At 40.4% G+C, this 23,794-nt stretch overlaps 1 protein-coding gene across 1 annotated transcript in view; it reads right to left on the reverse strand.

Annotated features, from left to right (window-relative positions):
- The window catches only part of ACAP2 (ArfGAP with coiled-coil, ankyrin repeat and PH domains 2), a 154,284-nt gene extending 136,666 nt beyond the window's left edge, over nucleotides 1–17,618 (reverse strand). The window contains exon 1 of the mRNA XM_061166864.1: nucleotides 17,286–17,618. Within this exon, the coding sequence (XP_061022847.1) occupies nucleotides 17,286–17,338 (53 nt within the window). The 5' untranslated portion in view covers nucleotides 17,339–17,618. The remainder of the gene's footprint in view (nucleotides 1–17,285) is intronic.
- Nucleotides 17,619–23,794: the final 6,176 nt, after the last annotated feature.

The raw sequence follows: 23,794 nt of genomic DNA on the forward strand, positions 1-23,794 counted from the left end.
GCTCAAACTCATGTCCAGTCAGTTAGTAATGCTATCCAACCATCTCATCCTCTGTTGCCCTCTTCTCCTGCCTTCAATCTTTCCCAGCATCAGGGTCTATTCCAGAGAGTGAGCTCTTTGCATCAGGTGGCCAAAGCACTGGAGCTTCAGCATCAGTCCCTCCAATGAAAATTCAGGGTTGCTTTCCTTTATGATTGATTGGTTTGATCACCTTGCTGTCCAAGGGACTCTCAAGAGTCTTCTCCAACACCACAATTCGAAAGCATCAATTCTTTGGCGTTCAGCCCTTTTTACAGTCCAACTCTCATATCCATATATGACTACTGGAAAAACCATAGCTTTGACTATAAGGACCTTTGTCAACAAAGTGACATCTCTACACTGTCTAGGTCTGTCATAGCTTTTCTTCCAAGGAGCAAGTGTCTTTTAATTTCATGGCTGCAGTCACCATCTGCAGTGATTTTGGAGCCCAAGATAATAAAAGTCTGTCACTGTTTCCATTGTTTCCCCACCCATTTGCCATGAAGTGATGGGATCCGATGCCATACTCATCATTTCTTGAATGTTGAGTTTTAAGCCAACTTTTTCACTCTCCTCTTTCACTTTCATCAAGAGGCTCTTTGGTTTCTCTTCACTTTCTGCCATAAGGGTGGTATCATCTGCATATCTGAGGTTATTGATATTTCTCCTGGCAATCTTGATTCCAGCCTGAGCATCATCCAGCCTGGCATTTCGCATGATGTACTCTGCAGCCTTGATACACAGCCTTGATGTACTCCTTTCCCAATTTGGAACCAGTCCGTTGTTCCATGTCCGGTTCCAACTGTTACTTCTTGACCTGCATACAGGTTTCTCAGCAGGTAATGTGGTCTGGTATTCCCACCTCTTTAAGAATTTTAATTGTTAGCTATCACTATATTTTAATAACTTGAGAGTCCCTTGAACTGGAAGGAGATCCAAACAGTCAATCCTAAAGGAAATCAATCCTGAATATTCATTGGAGGGACTGATGCTGAGGATGAAGTTACAATACTTTGGCCACCTGAGGCGAAGAACTGACTCACTGGAAAAGACCTGGATGCTGGGAAAGATTAAAGGCAGGAGGAGAAGGGGACGACAGAGGACAAGATGGTTGGATGGCATCACAGACTCACTGCACATGAGTTTGAGCAAGCTCTGAGAGATGGTGAAGGACAGGGAAGCCTGGAGTACTAGCGTCCATGGGGCCACAAAGATTCAGACATGCGTGAGCAACAAAACAACAAAAATTCTACCTAACCAATATTCTACTTGCACAATTCCTCTTATAAATAAGTGATGTGATAAATTTATCTGAAAAGACATCCTTGTTGATATAAGTTGGCAAATTTTTCCTATCATTCCTTAGAGAACGCCCTAGATGTAAAAATACTAAGTAAAAGCATATGTATTTTTTAATTCTGAGATATTTTACTACTTTGTCCTTCACAAAAGCTCTACCAAACCACACCCTTTCCAACACTATGAGGACTGTTTCCCTATACCTTTCCTAGCAAGGAGAACTCTTAACACTGTCAATCTGACAGACAAAAATAGCTCACTTTAGCTTTAAATCTGCCATCTTATTGGTTTCCCTGGTGGCTCAGTGGTAAAGAATCTGCCTACGAAGCAGGAGATGGGGGTTAGATCCCTGGGTTGGGAAGATCTCCTGAAGAAGGAAATGGCAACCCACTCCAGTATTCTAGCCTGGGAAATCCCATGGACAGAGGAGCCTGGTGGGCTACAGTCCATGGGGTCGCAAAAAAGCTGGACTCGACTTAGTGACTAAACAACAACAATGCAATCTTATTGCAGCTTTATAATTTTCCTCATCATCACTGCCAAGGGCACTTTTAGACACAATGTATGGCAGATTATTTATATGACCTGGCCATTTCCCGACCAAGATGCAGAGTCTATTTCTCCACTCCCTTGAATTCAGGTGACCTCTGTGACTGCCCTAACAGAATACAGGGGAAATGATGCTCAATTTGTTCCAGGCTTGATGCCTAATTGGCCTGGTAGCTTAAGCAGCCTCAAGGATGAGATGACATGTGAATAGAGGACAAAAGGACCACAAAACAAAAGGGCATCAGACATGTGACTGAAGAAGCCACAGTGGAAGTGGATGGTCCAGTCTCAGCCACCGATCTGTCATAGCATGGATCAGAGATGATCCTTCCAGCCAAGACCTTTTCAAACTCCTGACCCACAAATCATGAGCAAAATAAAACAGTCATTTTAAGTCACTAAATTTTAGGTTTATTTCTTTCAAATATCTCATTCTGAATCAGGTTTTCCAGGAACAAGTTCCTAAAAGACTGATAAGATATTCTAAGTAGATGGTCAACTGAAAAATTAATGGTTTTATCGAGGTGACACACATAACATTTCAAGGAATTCCCTGATGGTCCAGTGGTTAGGACTCCACACTTTCACTAGCGAGAGCCCAAAGTCTCTCAAGCTGGAAGGGGCAAATTTCTTTTACTTAAAAAAAAAAAAAAAAAAAAAAGAACATGATATTTAAAATTTTTTTCTATACAACAATAAGCATTAATTTTCAAAAGTCTACAAGCAATAAATGCTGGAGAGAGTGTGGAGAAAAGGGAACCCTCTTACACTGTTGGTGGGAATGCAAACTAGTACAGCCCCTATGGAGAACAGTGTGGAGATTCCTTAAAAAACTGGAAATAGAACCGCCATATGACCCAGCAATCCCATTCCTAGGCATACACACCGAGGAAACCAGAACTGAAAGAGACACGTGCACCCCAATGTTCATCACAGCACCGTTTATAATAGCCAGGACATGGAAGCAACCTAGATGCCCATCAGCAGATGAACGGATAAGAAAGCTGTGGTACATATACACAATGGAATATTACTCAGCCATTAAAAAGAATACATTTGAATCAGTTCTAATGAGATGGATGAAACTGGAGCCCATTATACAAAGTGAAGTAAGCCAGAAAGATAAACACCAATACAGTATACTAACACATATATATGGAATTTAGAAAGATGATAACGATAACCCTATATGCAAAACAGAAAAAGAGACACAGATGTACAGAACAGACTTTTGGACTCTATGGGAGAAGGCGAGGGTGGGATGATCTGAGAGAACAACATCGAAACATGTATATTATCAAGTGTGAAACAGATCGCCAGTCCAGGTTGGATGCATGAGACAAGTGATCGGGGCTGGTGCACTGGGATGACCCAGAGGGATGGGATGGAGAGGGAGGTGGGAGGGGGGTTCAGGATGGGGAACACATGTAAATCCATGGCTGATTCATGTCAATGTATGGCAAAAACCACTGCAATATTGTAAAGTAATTAGCCTCCAACTAATAAAAATAAATGGGGGAAAAAAGCATTAATTTTCTGAATAGTTTTGTTTGTGAAATTAACTATTTTATTATAAACCCCACATATACATATTTGATGGCCTACAAACAGGTTAGGCTCTCAAGAATTATAACTACCTAAGAGGCCACCTCATGCGAAGAGGTGACTCGTTGGAAAAGACCCTGATGCTGGGAGAGATTGGGGGCAGGAGGAGAAGGGGACAACAGAGGATGAGATGGCTGGATGGCATCACTGACTCGATGGACATGAGTTTGAGTAAACTCTGGGAGTTGGTGATGGACAGGGAGGCCTGGCGTGCTGCAGTTCATGGGGTTGCAAGGAGTCGGACACGACTGAGCGACTGAACTGAACTGAAGAGGATCTAAAGATTTCGGTTTGATTTAATTACTATGTTGTCAAAGAAAAGTTAAACAAGCTCTAGCATGTATTACTTATAGTTTTAGAAATTCATCAATAGTACAACAAGAGAAAGATTTCTAAAATAAACACAGTATTTTACGTAAAAGTGGAGAACATATAACTATTTTAATGAATGAAATTTGGGGCAATAAAAGTCTGTAGCCTAACTATTGTGTGCAAAAGAATTATGCTGAGAATAAAAGGAAACAGACACTGGAGGTCTCATACCAAAGAGTTTATAATCTAAAATGGAGTATGGGATGAGATCTTAATCAGTTTGTAAAACAAAATTACAAAAGGCTACACTTCTAAAAAAAAAAAAAAAAAAAAGGCTACACTTCTGTGCCGATTCCACTTAACAGCTCCACCTGGTGTCTACTAGCTATCTCAAACTTAACAAGTACAAAAATGGAACTCTTGATTTTCTTACCCAAAACCTGTTCTTCCTTTGCTTTCCCCCGTCAGCAAACAATATGTGTATCCTTCCAGTTGCTAAAGGCAAAAATGTTATTTTTATCTCTTTCCTAACAAGCAATTCAACAGCAATTCTTTTTCATTCTACCACAGAAATTACCTTCACTAGCTCCCCAAGTCTTCTCTTGCCTGGTCTAACCTAATAACTAATTACCTGCAATGGCTTCCTCTAACTGGTCTCTCTAGATTCACCCTCACCCCTCTACAACCCATTTTCCAAACAGCAGTCGAAATATTTTTAAAATGTAAGTCTTAGCATCTCTCACTACTAATTTCTAATGGCTTCCTATTGCACTAATCATAAAATCCAAACTTCGTACTATGGATGACTTATAAGGCCTAACATGATCAGATGCCTATTTATGTCTCTTATCTCCTACCACTGTTCCCCCTGCTCACTCTGCTCCAGCCCACACTGGCCTCTTTTAGTTCTGTGAAGATCACACACCTTCCCATTTCAAGGCTTTTGATTTACAGGCCTCTCCTCCCCCTGGTTCCCAATTCAAGGTGCCAGAGATCAAATTCTGTATTATCAACCAGAAGACAACCAAATATCATGGGTTTCCCAGTGAAAATGATACATCACCACTTAAAAGTATTCCTGCCAAAAATGTTAAACTGAATTGATCCAGAAGAAAACCAGATATTTCAGAATGTGGAAAATTGTACATGATAATTTTTCTATTTTTTTTTCAAAAAAGTAAGTAACAAGACATTGTTATCATATTATCCATAATCTAGAAAAGTGGGCAATCATCACATAGAATACAGGAATAAGCAGTAAGTGTTATGCCATAACATCTTGATAAAGCATGTAATACAACCATTTTCCATAAATCATAAAACCTTCCTAGTAATACTGAAAATATATAAATACTACTAAATAAAAATATAGCACAGTTACCCAAAGTTTACACTATGATTTAAAACAGTAATAAGTAAACTAATGAACATAGATGAGACTTTTGGCAAAATCGCAACCCAAATGAGATGAGAAGACTTTGGGGGAAGTTGCAACGATGTGAATAAATTTTCCATGTGAGACAGAAGGTGAGACTTTAGGAGCCAGAGGGTAGAACATGGTAGACAGAATAATGGCCTCCCAAAGAGGTCAACATCCTAGTCCCCAGAACCTGTGAAAATGTAAGGTTATGCTATACAGGTGAATTAAAGCAGCAAACAGAATTAAGGTTAATTAATAATCATGTGATCTTGAGATGAGAAAATTATTCTGGGATTATCTGGGTAAGTCCAATGTTACCAGAGTCCTTATAAGTGAAAGAGGAAGACAGATTGTCAGGGTCATAGCTGGCTTTGAAGATAGAAGAGGGCCATGAACTGTGAAATATGAGCAGACTCTTGAAACTAGAAAAGTAAAAGCAATGATCTTCCCTGTATCTTCTAGAAACAAATGCAGTCCTGCCAACACCTTGATTTTAACTAAGTAAGACTTGTACTGAAACTCTGAACCCCCCCAGAACTGTAAGATAATAAATTTGTGTTGTTCTAAGCCACTGAATTTGGGATAATTTGTTGTAGTAGCAATAGGAAGCTAACAAAGCTTATTTAGTGACTGGACTAGGATGATCATCTACTACTCTGTCTACCTAACAAAGGAAAGAATTAACCCTCTCTGGAGAAAGATATCATCCAGAGCATCTACAGTTTTTCACGGTATACAGCATTAAATTAAAAACTGGGCCCACCAAAAGAAAGAACTAAATAACGAGAAGAAAATACAAAACAAATAGATACAGAATCACTGATGAGCCAGATACTGGTATTATTAGATAGGGACTTAAAAGTGGCAATAATTAATACAGTCATGAAACTAGAGAAAAACTAGCAAGGAATACATGAAAAGCTAGCAATTTTCACCAAAGAACAAGAGTCTATACAGAAGAAAATCAAATGAAATGTCCAAAAGTAAAAAGATGAATTAAAAACTCCACAGATAGGTTTAACAGCAGAAGATGAGGGAATACAAGTCAATTAAAATATCCTATTTCTCCATTAAGAGTAATATTTCAAAAAAGAGCAAGAGACATGTAAGACACAGCAAAAAAAATTTAACATATGTGGAGCTGAGTCCCAGAAGAAGAGAAGTGTAGCAGAGGCAACATTTAGAGAGATAATAGGAATTTTACAAACGGATGAAAGATACTCTACAAACTCCATATATTGAAGAAACCATACAAGCCCCAAGCAGGATGACAACAGAAACCACACCTACACATATCAAGCTAAAACCGAAAATCAGTCAAAGAAAAAAGGCTTAAGAGCAGCCACAGGAAAATAGACGCATTATGCTCCAAAGAGCAATAATAAGACAAACTTGCAACATAAATGATAAAAACATAAACAAAAGACAATGAAGTGACATTGTGCTTTAAAAAAAAACCCAACCTATTATTCTATGCTTTGGGAAAATAGCCTTCAAACATCAAAGAAAAACAAAGGCTTTTTCAGACAAACTGAGATGGCTCTTAGCCAGTAGATAAATGCCATAGGAGGTTCTCACAGTAAATGATAAACGTGCTAGAAGTATCTTAATTCATTTCATTCATATAAAACTATTATCTAAAAAAAAAAAAACTATTATCTGACCATAACCAATAACATCTAGTCTCCTTATAATTAAATACTTTGATTCAAAATTCATATAAATGGATTTTTCAGTTCAGTTCAGTCACTCAGTCATGTTCAACTCATTGCGACCCCACACTTACTATAAAGCTTCCCTTTGAACATAAAACTGAAAATCAAAGTAAAACAATATATCACCAAGTTAAAAACTATTTTTTAAAACAAGGAAAGTTTTGTTTATTTAAAAATGAACATGGGGAATTCCCTGATGGTCCACAATTTCACTGCCAAGGGCACAGGTTCAATCCCTGGTCAAGGAACGAAGATTTCACAAGCCCCAAGTAAGTGTGTGTTAGTTAGTGGCTCAGTTGTGTCTGACTCTTTGCAGCCCCATGAACTATAAACCGATAGGCTCCTCTGCTCATGGAATTCTCCAAGCAAGAATACTGCAGTGGGTAGCCATTCCTTTCTCCAGGGGATCTTCCCGCCCCAGGGACTGAACCCAGGTCTCCTATACTGCAGGCCAATTCCTTAGCATCTGAGACACCACAGAAGTCCACAAGAAGCAAGGTGCAGCCAAAAACAGAATACATTTCTGACTAGAAATAAAGTATCAAAATTATTAGTTCCATCAACTTTAATTTTACATGAGTCAACTTAAAAAGTATGCACACCCTGCTCACATCTCATCTAAAAGTGACGCTAAATACATACAAATTAAATCCCATGAAATTTAGTGTCCTAGTGCCCATTCTCCATTGCCCGCTTTTGGCTGAACTATTTTACCATTTTTTTAAACTTCAACATTGAAGAGTAACTTTTTAGGCAGTGAAAAAAAAAAAAATTTATATTTAAATTTGAGCATGTCTGTGGCATCACAGAAAATATAAAAACTTCAAACAGAAAAACTGACTATATTTCAATAGAGAATCCTGCTGTATTTTAGGTACAAATTACTACAAAAGTATAATCAAGTCAATCCCTTCTATAAGAATTTCTTCATGTATTCACTTACCCAAATCTTTACAGATGTTTAACTTGCATCATCTCATCTGTCTAACCTCCAAATCCTAGCTATAATTCAGTGGAAAAGATGTCATGTGCTCTCAAGTAGACACATGCACTTCCTCACAGTAGTTTTCTTCTACAACCTATCACTTTGCTTTTCCTTTGTCTGCTCATCATTCAGGATTTAAATCCTTAAGGCACTGTGTCCTTAGTTGTTTTTTTCCTCCTCCTATTCTTTTGTTCAACCTTCCTTCTTAAATACTCTACACATAAAATCTACCTATAGTGCTTTTTAAGGACCTTTACTACTCTCCTTCTACAAAGTGAAGTTTATTCATCTACTTTCATTGTTTCATCATCCACAGCACAGATGATTTTCATGTTTCCAAGTAACATGCCTAATCCTTCATACATACCAGATTCTTCCAACCGTTTATTATTACCACATGAGCATGCCAGCATCCTTAAATAGACCATCCAAGCTTCTCCTCAAGAAAACAAGAGAAAGAGGAAGGGGACTTAGCATTATTAATTGTGTACTCTTCACCTACTTCCGTGAAAGGCATTTTGAATTTGCAGTAATGCATTGTTGTTCTCACTGAGCCTAGGTAAAAGTAAGAAACCTACCCAAGGTCTCAACATCAGTAAGTAAAAAAGAAGTGAAACAGGTAATCAGCCTCCAGAACCCACATACTTGGTCCACATTCACTACACCATAAAAGAGTATTCTCCAGTAGAAGCTGTGCTTTGCATACCAACAGCACACAACCTCCAGTTAAATATCACAAATAAAACACACCCATTTAGAACCCACAGATACAGACAGCTCACTATACTATACAATTTTTTGCAAGGAACTTGAACATCTACAGATTTTTATATATGCAGGGGTCCTGGAACCAATTCCCATGGATATCAAGACACAACTGTATATAATCTAATCTACTTCTAAGTAGAGATCCATTTACTACTTTTTTCCTTATATTTTTTCCTTTATTCTTCTTTCTTGTCTAGCTGTTCTGGCTACATCCTCCACTACACTGTTGAATAGAAGTATGAAGAAGAAACTTTTTCTTAATCTTAGAGAAAAACTTCTGCACCATTAAATAAGATGTTAGCTCATCATGTTTTACAGCTGTCCTTTACCAGGCTGAGGAAGCTTTCTATTCCTAGTTTATTGAGTATTTTCATCATAAAAGTGGGTTTTATTTAGTTAAATACTTTCCCTGCATCTATCAAGATGATTACATGGTGTTTATCCTTTGTTCTATTGTTTATTACATTGATTTTTGCACTCCTGCAACAAGTCCCACTTGGTCACAGTGTAAAATCTTTTCTATGTATTACTATATTTGGTTTGCCAATATTTTACTGATGATTTTTGTACCTGTATTCATAATAGATGTTGGTCTGTAGTTTTCTTATATCTTTGTGTTCTTAACATATCTTTAGCTCTGATAGCAGGGTAATACTGGACTCAGAGAATCAGCTGGGAAGCAACACTTCCTCTTCTACTTCTTGGAAGAGTTTATGAAGGATTGTTGTTAATTCATCTTTAAATATTTGACAGAATTCATCAGTGAAGCCATCTTGGTCTGGGTTTTCCTTTTGAGGAAGCTTTTTGATTACTAATTCAATCTCTTATGTCCACTTAGATTTTCAATTTCTTCTTGAGTCATTTCAGTAGTTTGTGTCTTTCTACAACCCAGATAATCACGAAGGTGTGATCACTCACCTAGAGCCAGATAACCTGGATTGCGAAGTCAAGTGGGCCTTAGGAAGAAGCATCACTAAGAACAAAGCCAGTGGAGGTGATGGAATCCCAGTTGAGCTATTTCAAATCCTAAAAGATGATGCTGTGAAAGTGCTGCACTCAATTGCCAGCAAATTTGGAAAACTCAGCAGTAGTCACAGGACTGGAAAAGGTCAGTTTTCATTCCAATCCCAAAGAAAGGCAATGCCAGAGAATGCTCAAACTACCGCACAATTGCACTCATCTCACATGCTAGCAAAGTAATCCTCAAAATTTTCCAAGCCAGGCTTCAACAACACGTGAACTATGAACTTCCAGATGTTCAAGTTGGTTTTAGAAAAGGCAGAGGAACCAGAGATCAAATTGCCAACATCCGTTCAATCACTGAAAAAGCAAGAGAGTTCCAGAAAAACATCTATTTCTGCTTTATTGACTACGCCAAAGCCTTAGACTGTGTGGATCACCAAAAACTGTGGAAAATTCTTCAAGAGATGGGAATACCAGACCACCTGACCCGCCTCCTGAGAAATCTGTATGCGGGTCAGGAAAAAACAGTTAGAACTAGACATGGAACAACAGACTGGTTCCAAATCAGGGAAGGAGTACATCAAGGCAGTATATTGTCACCCTGCTTATTTAACTTATATGTAGAGTACATCATGAAAAACGCTGGGCTGGATGAGACACAAGCTGGAAGCAAGATTGCCAGAAGAAATATCAATAACCTCAGATATGCAGATGACACCACCCTTATGGCAGAAAGCAAAGAAGAACTAAAGAGCCTCTGATAAAAGTGAAAGAGGAGAGTGAAAAGTTGGCTTAAAGCTCAACATTCAGAAAACTAAGATCACGGCATCTGGTCCCATCACTTCATGGCAAATAGATAGGGAGACAATGGAAACAGTGACCGACTTTACTTTTTTGGGCTCCAAAATCACTGCAGATGGTGACTGCACCCATGAAATTAAGACACTTGCTCCTTGGAAGAAAATTTATAACCAACCTATACAGCTTATTAAAGAGCAGAGACATTACTTTGTCAAAGCTATGGTTTTTCCAATAGTCATGTATGAATGTGAGAGTTGGACTATCAAGAAAGCTGAGCACTGAAGAATTGATGCTTTTGAACTGTGGTGTTAGAGAAGACTCTTGAGAGTCCCTTGGACTAAAAGGAGATCTAACCAGTCCATCCTAAAGGAGATCAGTACTGAATGATTTTGAAGGACTGATTCATTGGAAGGACTGATGCTGAAGCTGAAATGCCAATACTTTGGCCACCTGATGCAAAGAACTGACTCACTGGAAAAGACCCTGATGCTGGGCAAAATTGAAGGCAGGAGGAGAAGGGGATGGCAGAGGATGAGACAGTTGAATGGCATCACCTACTCAATGGACATGAGTTTGAGTAAACTCCAGGAGTTGGTGATGGACAGGGAGGCCTGATGTGCTGCAGCCCATGGAGTCACAAAGAGTCGGACACGACTGAGAGACTAAACTGAACTGAACTGAGGAATATATATATATCCATTTCATCTACTTTAAGTAATTTATTATCTGAAGAACAGACTTCCTTTGTGGCTCAGCTGGTAAAGAATCCACCTGCAAAGCCAGAGACCTAGGTTCAATCCCTGAGTTGGGAACATCCCCTGGAAAAAGGAAAGACTACCCACTCTAGTATTCTGGCCTGGAGAATTCCATGGACTGTATAGTCCATGGGGTTGCAAAGAGTCGGACACAACTGAACAACTTTCACTATCTAAATAATAACTTATTCATAGCATTCTCTCATAATCTCTCTCATTTTTATAAGACAGCATTGATGTCCCCTCTTTCAGTACTACATCTATTTACTTCTAGATTAAGAAATTAGAAAGGTAGAAAACTGAGAAAAGTAAAAGACTGAGTCTTCTACTTCAGTATCTTGGTCTAGCTAACGGCTTGTCAGCTTTGTCGATCCTCACTAATAACCAATGTCTGGTTTCACCAATCTCCTCCATCGCCGTTCGAGCCTCAGTTTTCATTCATTCCTGCTCTCGTCATCTTTACTTCCTCCATTTCCCTGCTCTGAGATGAGTTTGCTCTTCTTTTTCTAGTTTCTTAAGATGAAAGATCAGATCACTGATTTGAGATCTTTCTTCTCTTTAATACACGTGTTTGCAGGTATAAATTTCCCTCTAAGGACTGCTTTAGCTGCACCCATGAGTTTGGTATATTGTGTTTTTGTTTTCATTTGTCTGAAAGTACTTTATTTCCTTGTGATTTCTTCTTTGATCCACCAGTTATTTAAGAGTGTGTTACTCGGTTTTTTCAAATTTTGAATTTTTTAGATTTCCTTCTTTTACTTACTTCTAATTTCATTCCATTGTGGCCAAAGAACTTATTTCGCATGATTTCAATCCTTTTAAATTTGTTGAAGCTTGTTTAGTGGCTTATTTATAGAAAATGTTTTCATGTGTACTGGAGAAGAATATGAAGTCTGAAGTATTCTATAGATATCCATTAAATCTTTTTTTGATTTATAGTATTGTTCACATCTCATATCTGCTTATTGACCATTTGCCTAGTTGTTCTACCCATTATTGAAAGTATTATGTCTCTAACTATTATCATTGGATTTCTATTTCTCCCTTAACCCCCATCATTTTTTGCTTCCTGTATTTTGCTGCTGCTGCTGCTGCTGCTAAGTGGCTTCAGTCGTGTCCGACTCTGTGCGACCCCATAGACAGCAGCCCACCAGGCTCCCCTGTCCCTGGGATTCTCCAGGCAAGAACACTGGAGTGGGCTGCCATTTCCTTCTCCAATGCATGAAAGTGAAAAGTGACAGTGAAGTCGCTCAGTCATGTCCGACCCTTAGTGACCCCATGGACTGCAGCCTACCAGACTCCTCCGACCAAGGGAGTTTCCAGGCGAGAGTACTGGAGTGGGTTACCATTGCCTTCTCCATCCTGTATTTTGAGGCTCTGCTAAGTGTATATGTTTGTAAGTATACTTCTTCCTGATGGACTGACCCTTTTATCATTATAAAATATCCTTTATTATTAGTCATTTTTGTCATAAAGTCTATTTACATATAGCCACTCCGGCTCTCTTGTGGGTATTGCTTGCATCATTTACCTTTTTCTATCCTTTTACTTTCAACCTATTAATATTTGTATCTTTCAATCTAAGGTATTTCTCTAATAAACAGCGTGTAGCTGGATCATCATTGAAATTTTATGTAATAAAAAGTTTTAAATATATAAGGCCAAAATACATGGAAAGACATACCATCTTCTGATATTAAGGCAGCTATAATATTAGAAAGACAAAATATTCAAGAATAGCCATATTTTTTGAAAAAACAGTAACAAAGGAAAAGCTGACCCACTAGATGTAACAAACTATAAAATGTTACAGCTAATATATTAACAATATTTGCAGAACAGACAATTACTTTGGTAAAAAAAGTAGAATCCAGAAAAGGACCCAAGTTCATATACATGTATGTATATGCACATATGTGTATAATTTTAAAGCAATGGTTAAAGATGCATTATACAGTAAAAGGTATCAGGACAAGGGCCTCCATTAGAAAGAAAATAAAATAGGATTATCCCTCACACTCAGAACTAAATCCAGTTGCATTACATGAAACTAAAAACTGCTATAAATGGAAAATATCCTATAATAATGGGAATGGGAACACCTTTCTAGGCAATAAATGAAAGCCAGTTTTTAAATATTTGTATAATAAATGACATCATCCACACAATTAATACAAATTTAATTAATGTAACAAAGCCTGTAGCTTGAAAGACAGAGTAAAAGAGTGAATTCACTTCCAAGTCCACCACTTGAAAGTCCACCATTAAGAAAGTCAATTTAACTTCTCAAAATATCCAGTTTGGCATCTTTTTAAACACTTTAAAAACAAAAATTATAATTCCCCATCATAATATATTTTAACATTAAATGAGATGGTAGTTGTAAAAGCATACTAGAGTATGAGATCTGGCATGTTATAAGAGCTTGTTCTTCCTTATTTCAACTTAAGCTGATACTATATTAAATGAAAAATTAGAAGCTGCAATGAGGAATAGCTGGATTCCTATATTTTGGTTCACGATAAAACTACTTTACAACGCCATTCTACCATTTCTGAAATAACACATTTTGCTTCATCTCTTGCCCACTATATTTTCCATGTGTAAATTACCAATTATTAAGAGTGTATTTGTTCTAAATATGGAAGGAAAAGTAGCATATCAGTCAAGACTGGCACTTGCTTAATAGCAAAACAGAATATGCACGTGCGCACGCACATGTGTGATGTCTTTGAGCCATTAAAACCTTTCACCCTAAAACATCTTTTTAAGATTTTTATCCTAAGTTACTGAACAAGGATTATATCTGAAACAGAATCAAACAAAACATCTTCAGAATGGTGCAAAATAAATACTGTTTAAGGATAAACAATAAATGTTCCATATAAAGACGCAATATTTTTATATTTGGGCAATAAATTAGAGCAAATCCTCCACAATTCAAAGCTTCCCATGTAGCTCAGTCAGTAAAGCATCTGCCTGCAATGCAGGAGACCTGTGTTCCATTCCTGGGTGGGGAAGTTCCCCTGGAGAAGGAAATGGCAATCTACTCCAGTGGACTGCCCGGAGAATCCCATGGACATAGGAACCTGGCAGGCCACAGTTCACTGGATCGCGAGAATCAGACACGACTTAGCGCTATCTTTCTTTCTTTTCTTTCCACAATTCAAAAACCACTAATTAATTCAACTCTTTATTTCAAACAAAATATCCACTTCCTGAGTGAACCATATGTTTATATAAAGAAAAAGCACAATTCTCATAAAATTTTAAAGCACACTTACACATACAATTTAGGGCAGACCCAAACAAGTTCAAAGTTCTTCAACAAACAGTCAAAATAGATAATTTCCACCTTATTTTTTTGACATACTTTTAAAAGTATACTTAGATGCATCCACTTTCCTGTAGATTTTAAATGAACAAGATTCTGACCTTTAGAGTGGCTTTTAAAAAACTAAGAGAACCCAAAATTACACAAAGAAATGTGCCTTCCAATCTAAAAACAAAACAAAATGTTCACAGGAATGTAAAATGTAACCACAGACTTTATTCAAATTACTAAAAACAATGTTGCAACTGCAATATCCTTCTCTCCATATTTCAACCAGTCTTCCTCCTGTTTTCCTTATCAATTTAACAGGAAAATGAATGTTTAAAGCTTGACCACTGGTGAAAATTTTCTTCAGCATGAACTGCCATTTACATTGATTATACAACATTCAAGACAGTTATGTCCACATACCAGACTTAAATGCCACAAATTCATTTGTGAAGGATAATAAAAATAGGAATTAGTTTTAAAACAGCACAACAGATCAGGACACTACAAGGAATAAATAGTACAGCTGCCTTGCTGTCAAAAAAGCCCAGCCATCACAAATTTTCTGATACAAATATTTCAAAATATCACTCAAAGTATGCAATGCTCTTGAAAGTTTCTCTTATACATAACCATGTGAATAAAGACTTCTGAAATATTATTTTCAAATGCTATAGAAACCTACACAGTAATGGAGTTATAGTTAGGAATATATATGATGAGACTTTTATTTCCTGGCAAATCTGATCTAGTCTCACAAACGTATACAATATATTAGAGTTCTGTGAATCTTAGTTTCTCGTCTCAATTTGCAGCCAAGAGTAAATGGAATACCGGAAACAACTCTTGAAAATCCCTAATGCCTTAATTAATATAGAATAGATATTATACTAAAGGTTAACAAATGCTTACTACAATATTCCATACAACTTAATCAGTATCTTTTCCTCTTACTTTACATTCAATTACTCTTTTATTTCAAAAACAAAGACAGAACATGGTTTATAACCAAAAACAGTACCTAGAAACATTTCCAAATAACTTTTCTCAACTTTTTCTTTTTTAATGAAACTTAAAATGCAAAACAAAACTGAGCAGTCACAGTCCCTAGACCAAAAAAAAAAAAAAAAAATGCTGTGACTACATCATTACTCAGTAATAGCTGGGTCACATTAATAAAAATTCCACCAAAAAATAGAACTTTTTAAGGTACACTTTAAAAATTACCTCCTTTGCCACACAGTCCTGAAATCTAACTTGCAATGCTGTTGTAAACTATCCATTTGTACCTCCTGAGTCTGTCAAATCACGCAAAACATAGTTTTAAAAACTAATACCAACAACATCCTTCTCTCCACCCCACCATGTGCACCTTTTTACAAGCAATAGCCCTAAGTTCCAAATAAAATTAACACCAAAAAATAAACAAACAAAAACCAAAGGACATTGTCTTAGAAGTAGGAATTCATTAAACTTTACAATATTTTGCTTTTCACTTGGGTAAAAAAAAAAAAGCGGGGGGGGGGGAGGGCCAAATCAAATTAACAGTGATAAAGATGAGAACAGTTCGTTCCCAGGCAGAGGATGCAGGAATTTACAACCCAGGCTTGCCCTAAAGATCAGCGAGCACAAACACATCAATGCTCAGGAGACGCTTTCAAGACCTGTCACTGTTCTAACGGAAGTTTTGAAGGCCTTATTTTTAAGGCCTAAGGACAGCCCTATAAATGCAGTGTAAAACACAACCTAGCAAAACTCCATTCTTCAAAACAATTCAAGAGTTTTCTAAGATGCCCAAAACCGAAAGAGCCTGGGCTCTGGACACCCTCAGGGTTGCCGGCTCTCCAGGGAGGAAGGCCAGCCCATGTGAATCGGAGTGCCACCAAGTCAGTTTATGTGACAGATCCACTGGGAGCATCCGACGGTGACCGGGGCCCTCCCGGGCCGACGCTGCTGGAAGAGGAACAGAAATGCACTCTTCAGGGCCCTCCTACTTCCGTTCTCAAAACAGAAATGGACTGTTTCTCCTAGTCCTCACCCCTCAGCCCGGTACTCTCGACAGCGGTGCCCCCTTCAAAGAGCTTAGGTGGAAAGAAAAGCCTAAGAGTCTAGGACCACAGTGGATAGAATAAGACTGGTCAAACACTCCCACCCCCGACTCCAGTACAATCAACCGCCAGCGCCTTCCTAGAAGCCCCCCTGGCCCGGGACAAGCCAGCAGCAGAAATCGATGTCCCAGTTGCCCCCCCCCCCCCCCCCCAGTCCTTCCTCCTAGAGGTAGGGGGAGCGGAAAAGCGCGAAGAGGAACTCTGTGAATTGCAGGAGGGTGCCCTGCAAGCTCCCTCAAAGAGGGGCTGGTGTGGGGGTGGAAACGAAGAAGGAGCGGAAGGAAGGGGAAAGGACGAGCGGCCAGAGGAAGGGGAGAGCGCGCGCCCGCAAAGGGCACGAGTCTTCGGGGACGCGGCTGCACCCCAGTTCCTCGAAACGGGTGCGCCCAGCCTCTCGGGCGCTCCGCCCTGGGCAGAGGCCGAGGAAGGGGCAAAAGGAGGCGACGTCCCCCTCCTGGCCCAGCTTTGCCCCTCACGAAGGGCTGGTCGGGGCTGTCGAGCCCTCTCCGGATCGGGAGTCACAGCAACGGCCGCACGCCCCGTCGGAGGGCGCGGACTGCGGGGCCCCCCGCGCGTTCCGCGGGCCGGCTTTCACGCCCCCACCGCCGGAGGAGCCAGCTCCGGGTGACGCCGAACCGGCGCCGGGCGGCTTCGCCGGTTACCTGAAACGGGGCGAGTCTTTCAGACACTCCTCGAAATCCACCGTCATCTTCATCCTGCCTCCGCGTCGCCTCGCCTCGCAGGGGGCACTGGAAGAGCCAAGGGAGCCGCGGGAGCGGCTGAGCTGGGGACGCAGACTGCTACGGCGGGCGCACGGCCGCGACTAGCGCTGCGCGGAGCTGCGGAGGGCGCGTCGTCCGCTGGTCATAGCAGCCCCGAAGACCGTGGCGGCAGCGACTGCTAGTCAGGCCCCAGTTCGGCCCCTCTTCCTCCCGCCCCCAGCCGAGCGCCTGCCTCGGGGAAACGGCCCAGGACTGACAGCCTCAGCCAGCCAGCCACAAACCCAGCGGCCAATGGGAGGGGCTTTCGACCGCACCGCCTGCGGGCGCTCGGGCAACGCGCCTGAGCGACGGTAGAGCCAGCCAATAAGCAGCGCGACCGTGGGAGCCGCCTTGCCACAAGCGTTCCCGAAGGCCAACCAGGATGCGCGAGCGTCGTTAGGCGGGACGCATTGGTTGCTGGGAGGCCTGCAGCTGAGGCTCCTTGGGAAGGAAGTCACGTGGCTGCGCGCCGCGCTTCCCTTAGAGTCCCCCTCCTCCTCTCCTGCTTCTCCAGTCCATCCCTGCTGAGCTGCCAACGCGGAGGAGCCGCCGCCTGCAGGTCTAAGGAAGAAGAGTTGCTTTTCACGGCAGCCGTGGCAGAAATCTGAAAAGGTTAAAAAGAGTCGAGATTACAAAAGGAAGAGATAGGCTAAACCACCTTTTCCTTTCAGTTTACAGAATCTGAGGCCAGGAAAGGAGCGCGGGTAACTTTAATGATAAAGTCCATCTTTCACTTACTGGCTTCACCACTTAACGATTTGAAAGTATCTTCCATGTTTATATTTTCATATAACCAGAGACTGCTTTCTGAAGGAGCTGGCATTCGGGGTGGACATGGAAAGATCAGAAGGATTTAGACAGGTATGGGAGGCAGGGCTTTCTGTGTAGAGGAACCGCTTTCAAAACCACAGAAGACATTCCTCCTTACTGACGCCTTTTTCTCAGTAGCCTTTGCCAGTTTTAAGATGAGAGAGTTCTGGGAATGCAGGCTCATTTACTACAACTTGCAACACCTACCCCCTGATACACGACTTTTCTAGGAGCCGCTGTAAGATATTCGTCAGCTGATCCTCATAATAACCCCCAGTTCTATACTTCTGATTCTTAGATTCCATGGATTCATCAGTTCAGTTCAGTCGCTCAGTTGTCTCCAGCTCTTTGCGACCCCATGGACTGTAGCATGCCAGGCCTTCCTGTCCATCACCAACTCTCATGAGCTCAAACTCATGTCCATCCAGTCAGTGATGCTACCCAACCATCTCATCCTCTGTCGTCCCCTTCTCCTCCTGCCTTCAATCTTGCCCAGCATCAGGGTCTTTTCCAATGAGTCAGTTCTTTGCATCAGATAGCCAAAATATTGAAACTTCAGCGTCAGTTCTTCCAAAGAATATTCAGTACTGATTTCCTTTAGGATTGACTGGTTTGATTTCCTTGCAGTCCAAGGGACTCTCAAGAGTCTTCTCCAACACCACAGTGCAAAAGCATCAGTTCTTCCACGTTCAGCTTTCTTTATGGTCCAACTCTCACATCCATACATGACTACTGGAAAAACCATAGCTTTGACTAGACGGAACTTTGTCAGCAAAGTAATGTGCCATGGATTCATGGAATGTAAGTAAAAAGTACCATGGCTACACTGTATTTAAGTATATACTTTTAAACCCAACCTAAAAATCATATCTGTGAAAATGCACAGGGAAGGTGTTAGAACAGCATCATGGTTCTGGAGGTAAGCTGGATTTGCGTAGTTAAATGTTTGGTGTCCTCAGGCACTTCAGTTAGTCAAGACAATCTCTTCTAGATTTGTAACCATATGTTGAATTTAGAGAGTTACCCATTTCTATAATAATTGTATTCCTTATGCATGGCAACTCATCTGTTTGTACAACATGTCACATGCTTCAACATCAATATAACCTTTTGGAAGACACCTTTCTCACTGCAAAATGAAGATAACACCACTGATCTGATAGCATTGTCTTGAGACTGTCCAAAGGCATTTACCACAGTGCCACATTGTAATCATTCAGTAAATGCTGGCTATTATCATAATTGTACCACTTTCATCTTCAGTACCATAATCAGAGGTGAAGTTTACGTCTTCTCACTTCCATTGCCTAAAGTCTTATATAACCCTTTTGACCATCTGAGTATAGAATGATGACATGCTGCTTTTCATAACTTACAGTTATATCTTGATCTCTTTATCACCTTTAGAAGTTAACAGCATACTTTTGAGATGTTTCAAAGAGTGTATCAGTGTTATATATGTTTCTCCTTTGTTTATAAACTTGGTTTCTTTTTTTTAAATTACATTGCACATGCCCAGAATCTACACGTCTTCTCTTAATAACTAGAAACTATTGACAGTTAAATGTTTGGTGTCCTCAGGCACTTCAGTTAGTCAAGACAATCTCTTGTAGATTTGTACCCATTATGTCAAATTTAGAGAGTTGGTTGTTTGTATAATAATTGTATTCCTGATGCATGACAACTCATCTGTATTATAACATCAATGCTTCAACACCAATGTAATCTTTTGGAAGACACCTAACATGACACTTTGAGATTCAGATTAAACTGTATGGAACAATCAGTGCAAATACTTCAACTAAGCTTATTATTAAATGAACATCTTTCTGTGGATGGGGCTAAATTTGCATATACCCAGTTAGTGATGGTTCCAAATCAGAAAAGGAGTACATCAAGGCTGCATATTGTCACCCTGCTTATTTAACTTATATACAGAGTACATCATGTGAAATGCACAAACTGGAATCAAGATTGCCGGGATAAATATCAATAACCTCAGATATGCAGCTGACACCACCCTTACGGCAGAAAGTGAAGAAGAACTACAGAGCCTCTTGATGAAAGTGAAAGAGGAGAGTGAAAAAGTTGGCTTAAAACTCAACATTCAGAAAACTTAGATCATGGCATCCGGTCCGGTCCCATTACTTCATGGCAAATAGATGGGGAAACAATGGAAACAGTGAGAGAGTTTTTTTGCTCCAAAATCACTGCAGATGGTGACTGCAGCCATGAAACTAAAAGATGCTTGCTCCTTGCAAGAAAAGCTATGACCAACCTAGACAGCATGTTAAAAAGCAAAGACATTACTTTGCCGACAAAAGTCCATCTAGTCAAAGTTATGGTTTTTCCAGTAGTCATGTGTGGATGTGAGAGTTGGACTGTAAAGAAGGCTGAGTGCTGAAGAATTGAGGCTTTTGAACTGTGGTGCTGGAGAAGACTCTTGAGAGTCCCTTGGACTGCAAGGAAATCCAACCAGTCTATTCTAATGGAAATCAGTCCTGAATATTCATTGGAAGGACTGATGCTGAAGCTGAAACTCCAATACTTTGGCACCTGATGTGAAGAATTGACTCACTGGAAAAGACACTGATGCTGGGAAAGACTGAAGGCAGGAGGAGAAGGGGACGACAGAGGATGACATGGTTGGATGGCATCACTGACTCGATGGACATGAGTGTGAGGAAGCTCCAGGAGTTGGTGATGGACAGGGAAGCCTGGTGTACTACAGTCCATGGGGTCACAAAGATTCAGACACAACTGAGTGACTGAACTGAACTGAGTTAGTGATAACACTGTCACAATTCTTTTTTGCCCTATAAAGCAAGCATTTTGGGGTGTCAATTTTAAGATATGTCCTAAATCAAGAAATATTAAAAATGAGATAGGGTATAAACACTGAATCCTAGAATAAAAGGAATACAATATTATTTCTCTTATAATAATGGAAACCAAGGCCCCAAGATATAAAAATAACTTGCCAGGTGACTCAGGCCCCATGGTGCCCACCAATTGCAAACTGCCCACTCTCCCTTTAGAACTCAGCCTTTGCGGTTGTGGCTCTGTCTGCCTGTGAAGCACTTCCTTTTCATCTCCTCTTTAAAGTGCAGCTCATATGCCACCTCTTTCAGGAAGCCTTCTCTGTTTGCCAAAATACAGACTGCTCTTTTTAACACACAGTGAAAGTCAGTTTCCAGGCCCAGTTAGAGGATATAAATGATCAAAACTTAAATTTCTTTCAATTTTCTTCTCCCTGGACTTCCCAGTTCCCTCCCCCAAACCCCCTGGAATTCTGAATACCCATAGCCCTTCCCAAAATGCTTCTGAATTCATCTGAGAATACTTTTGACTATACTTTTGACTCAAGCAGAGGTAGTTCAGTCCTCCTTCTCTGATCCTTCTGGGCCAGAATACATAATCACCAAGACTCTAACTCTTGACAGCAACTTATAATTTATATTTCACCTTCATGTAAGAATTTCTTCTCCTTTGAGGCTAATATCATCTAACTAAACCACTCTTACTTTCTTCATTGCTGTTGCCCACCAATTTCCTGGTAACTCCCTCCATTAGCCTGGCTATTTGCATTGCAAACTATTTCAAGAAAATGGAGTTATGATGAAGATAACCATGAGCAGCTATTGAAACTGGGAAGCCCAGAAACCCAGGCATCTCTGAGCACTGGTTCCCCTCTCCTTAGCAGCTGTATCCTCTCTCTATCTCGCCTACTCCCCAACGCCCACCAGTTTCCTCTTGTTCTCTTAGAGATTCTATTCGCCTATGAACCTGGCTTGCATATAAGCCCTTATTGCTGCTTATTCCTTCAACAGGTTGGTTGTCAGATGGCTGTAGGGGCCAACAGATAATGTAAATGAATGAAGCTGACCAGGTGTAAGCATATGGAGTAGGGGAGGTCACGGTGAAGGGGAAAGCATGTGCCCTGTTTTCTACGTAGCTTCAGTCAGTTTTTGCTATTTTCAGACTTTCAAATTTTACAAGAGAAACCAAAGAGTCACATTTCAATGTAAAACATTCCAATCCTCAAACACAGGCAACACATTCAAAATATTAGAAAACATTTCACAAGTACTAAAAATGTTTCAGGATCACTGTACAACATCTGTTAAATATTTCTTGACAATTCTTGATGTATTCTTTCAACCTATACTTCTGGAGCTTATCATTTTAATCTGTTTTCCAATCCCCAGATCCCAGGAGAAAATCCGATTAACCCAGTTCATCTTTTCATGACAGGTCACACAGGTCCCTAGCAAGCTGATAGAAAGGCAGGATAACTCAACTTAATCACTTGTACAGGAATGGGGCCAGGATAGGGAAGTGGTACAGCTCACTACTAGACAAAGCTGTTGCTGCTGCTAAGTCGCTCCAGTCGTGTCCGAGTCTGTGCGACCCCATAGACAGCAACCCATCAGGCTCCCCCGTCCCTGGGATTCTCCAGGCAAGAACACTGGAGTGGGTTGCCATGTCCTTCTCCAATGCATGAAAGTGAAAAGTGAAAGTGAAGTCGCTCAGTCGTGTCCGACTCTTAGTGACCCCATGGACTGCAGCCTACCAGTCTCTTCTGTCCATGGGATTTTCCAGGCAAGAGTACTGGAGTTGGGTGCCATTGCCTTCTCCGACTAGACAAGGCAGTTTCCTTAAAAGAATGTGTCGATGGCTGGGTCTCATAAAATACAGCTAATAAACGCTCATCTAAGACTTTGGCCTCTGACTCACAGTCTTCCACCCCAACTCCAACCCTCAGCTAAGGTGATTTCAACATTCACTCATTCCTTCTTCATTCAATAATATATATTGAGTGTACTCTGGCCAAACCCTGTGGTAGGCACTGAGGTTTACAGGTGAAATAAATAGTGTCTTCTGTCTAGAGCTGTCAGACCAGAGTGGGGAACATGTGATAAGTTGTAGGCCAGAAGCATGCATAAGGGGTTACTCATACTTTGATGGTCATGTCTCCTGGGGAAGGAAATAAGGTTTCTCATACCTTATCAGTAGATCTGAGGTTGTATCACTGTATTCAGTAGTTCAAGACTTGAACACTACATACTAAAGAGTTTCATCTGTCTTTGTACCATTTGTCTGCTGCCATATCTCTGGCACACTGATGCAGTGACTCTTCCCAAACTTTGCCACTCAAGCTGTGGCCCACCCCTCCATAATCTGTAGATAATTTTGCCTTCAAGGTAAACAGGAATGATCACGTAGGAATACCCTTTCCAGCACTGCCCCGCATACTCATCTGCATTCCCATCTTGCTTACTTCTTTTTTTTTTCCTTTTTTTTTCTTCTTGCTTATTTCTTACCCACCTGTCTCAGAAGAAAGTGTATCTCTTCCTTGTGCTCTGAACCTCCTCACCCCTCCCAGTCTCCTCTGAGAAAGCTTTCTCTGTATCCTCACCCTTTCTCTCCACTGACCTTTCTTTTCTCTTTGAAGAAAAGAGAAAAGAAATAGAAGCATATATCCTCTGTATCCAAAAAGATCAGTTTTCTTGTAAGAGAAGCTATTTGAGTAAGGCAAAAATAAAGAGCTTATGATAAAATTGGATGATTTCTCCTGGAATGGGGATGGCAGGCTTTCC

This window comes from Dama dama, chromosome 19 (genome assembly GCF_033118175.1).
Source record: "Dama dama isolate Ldn47 chromosome 19, ASM3311817v1, whole genome shotgun sequence".
Taxonomy (NCBI): domain Eukaryota; kingdom Metazoa; phylum Chordata; class Mammalia; order Artiodactyla; family Cervidae; genus Dama; species Dama dama.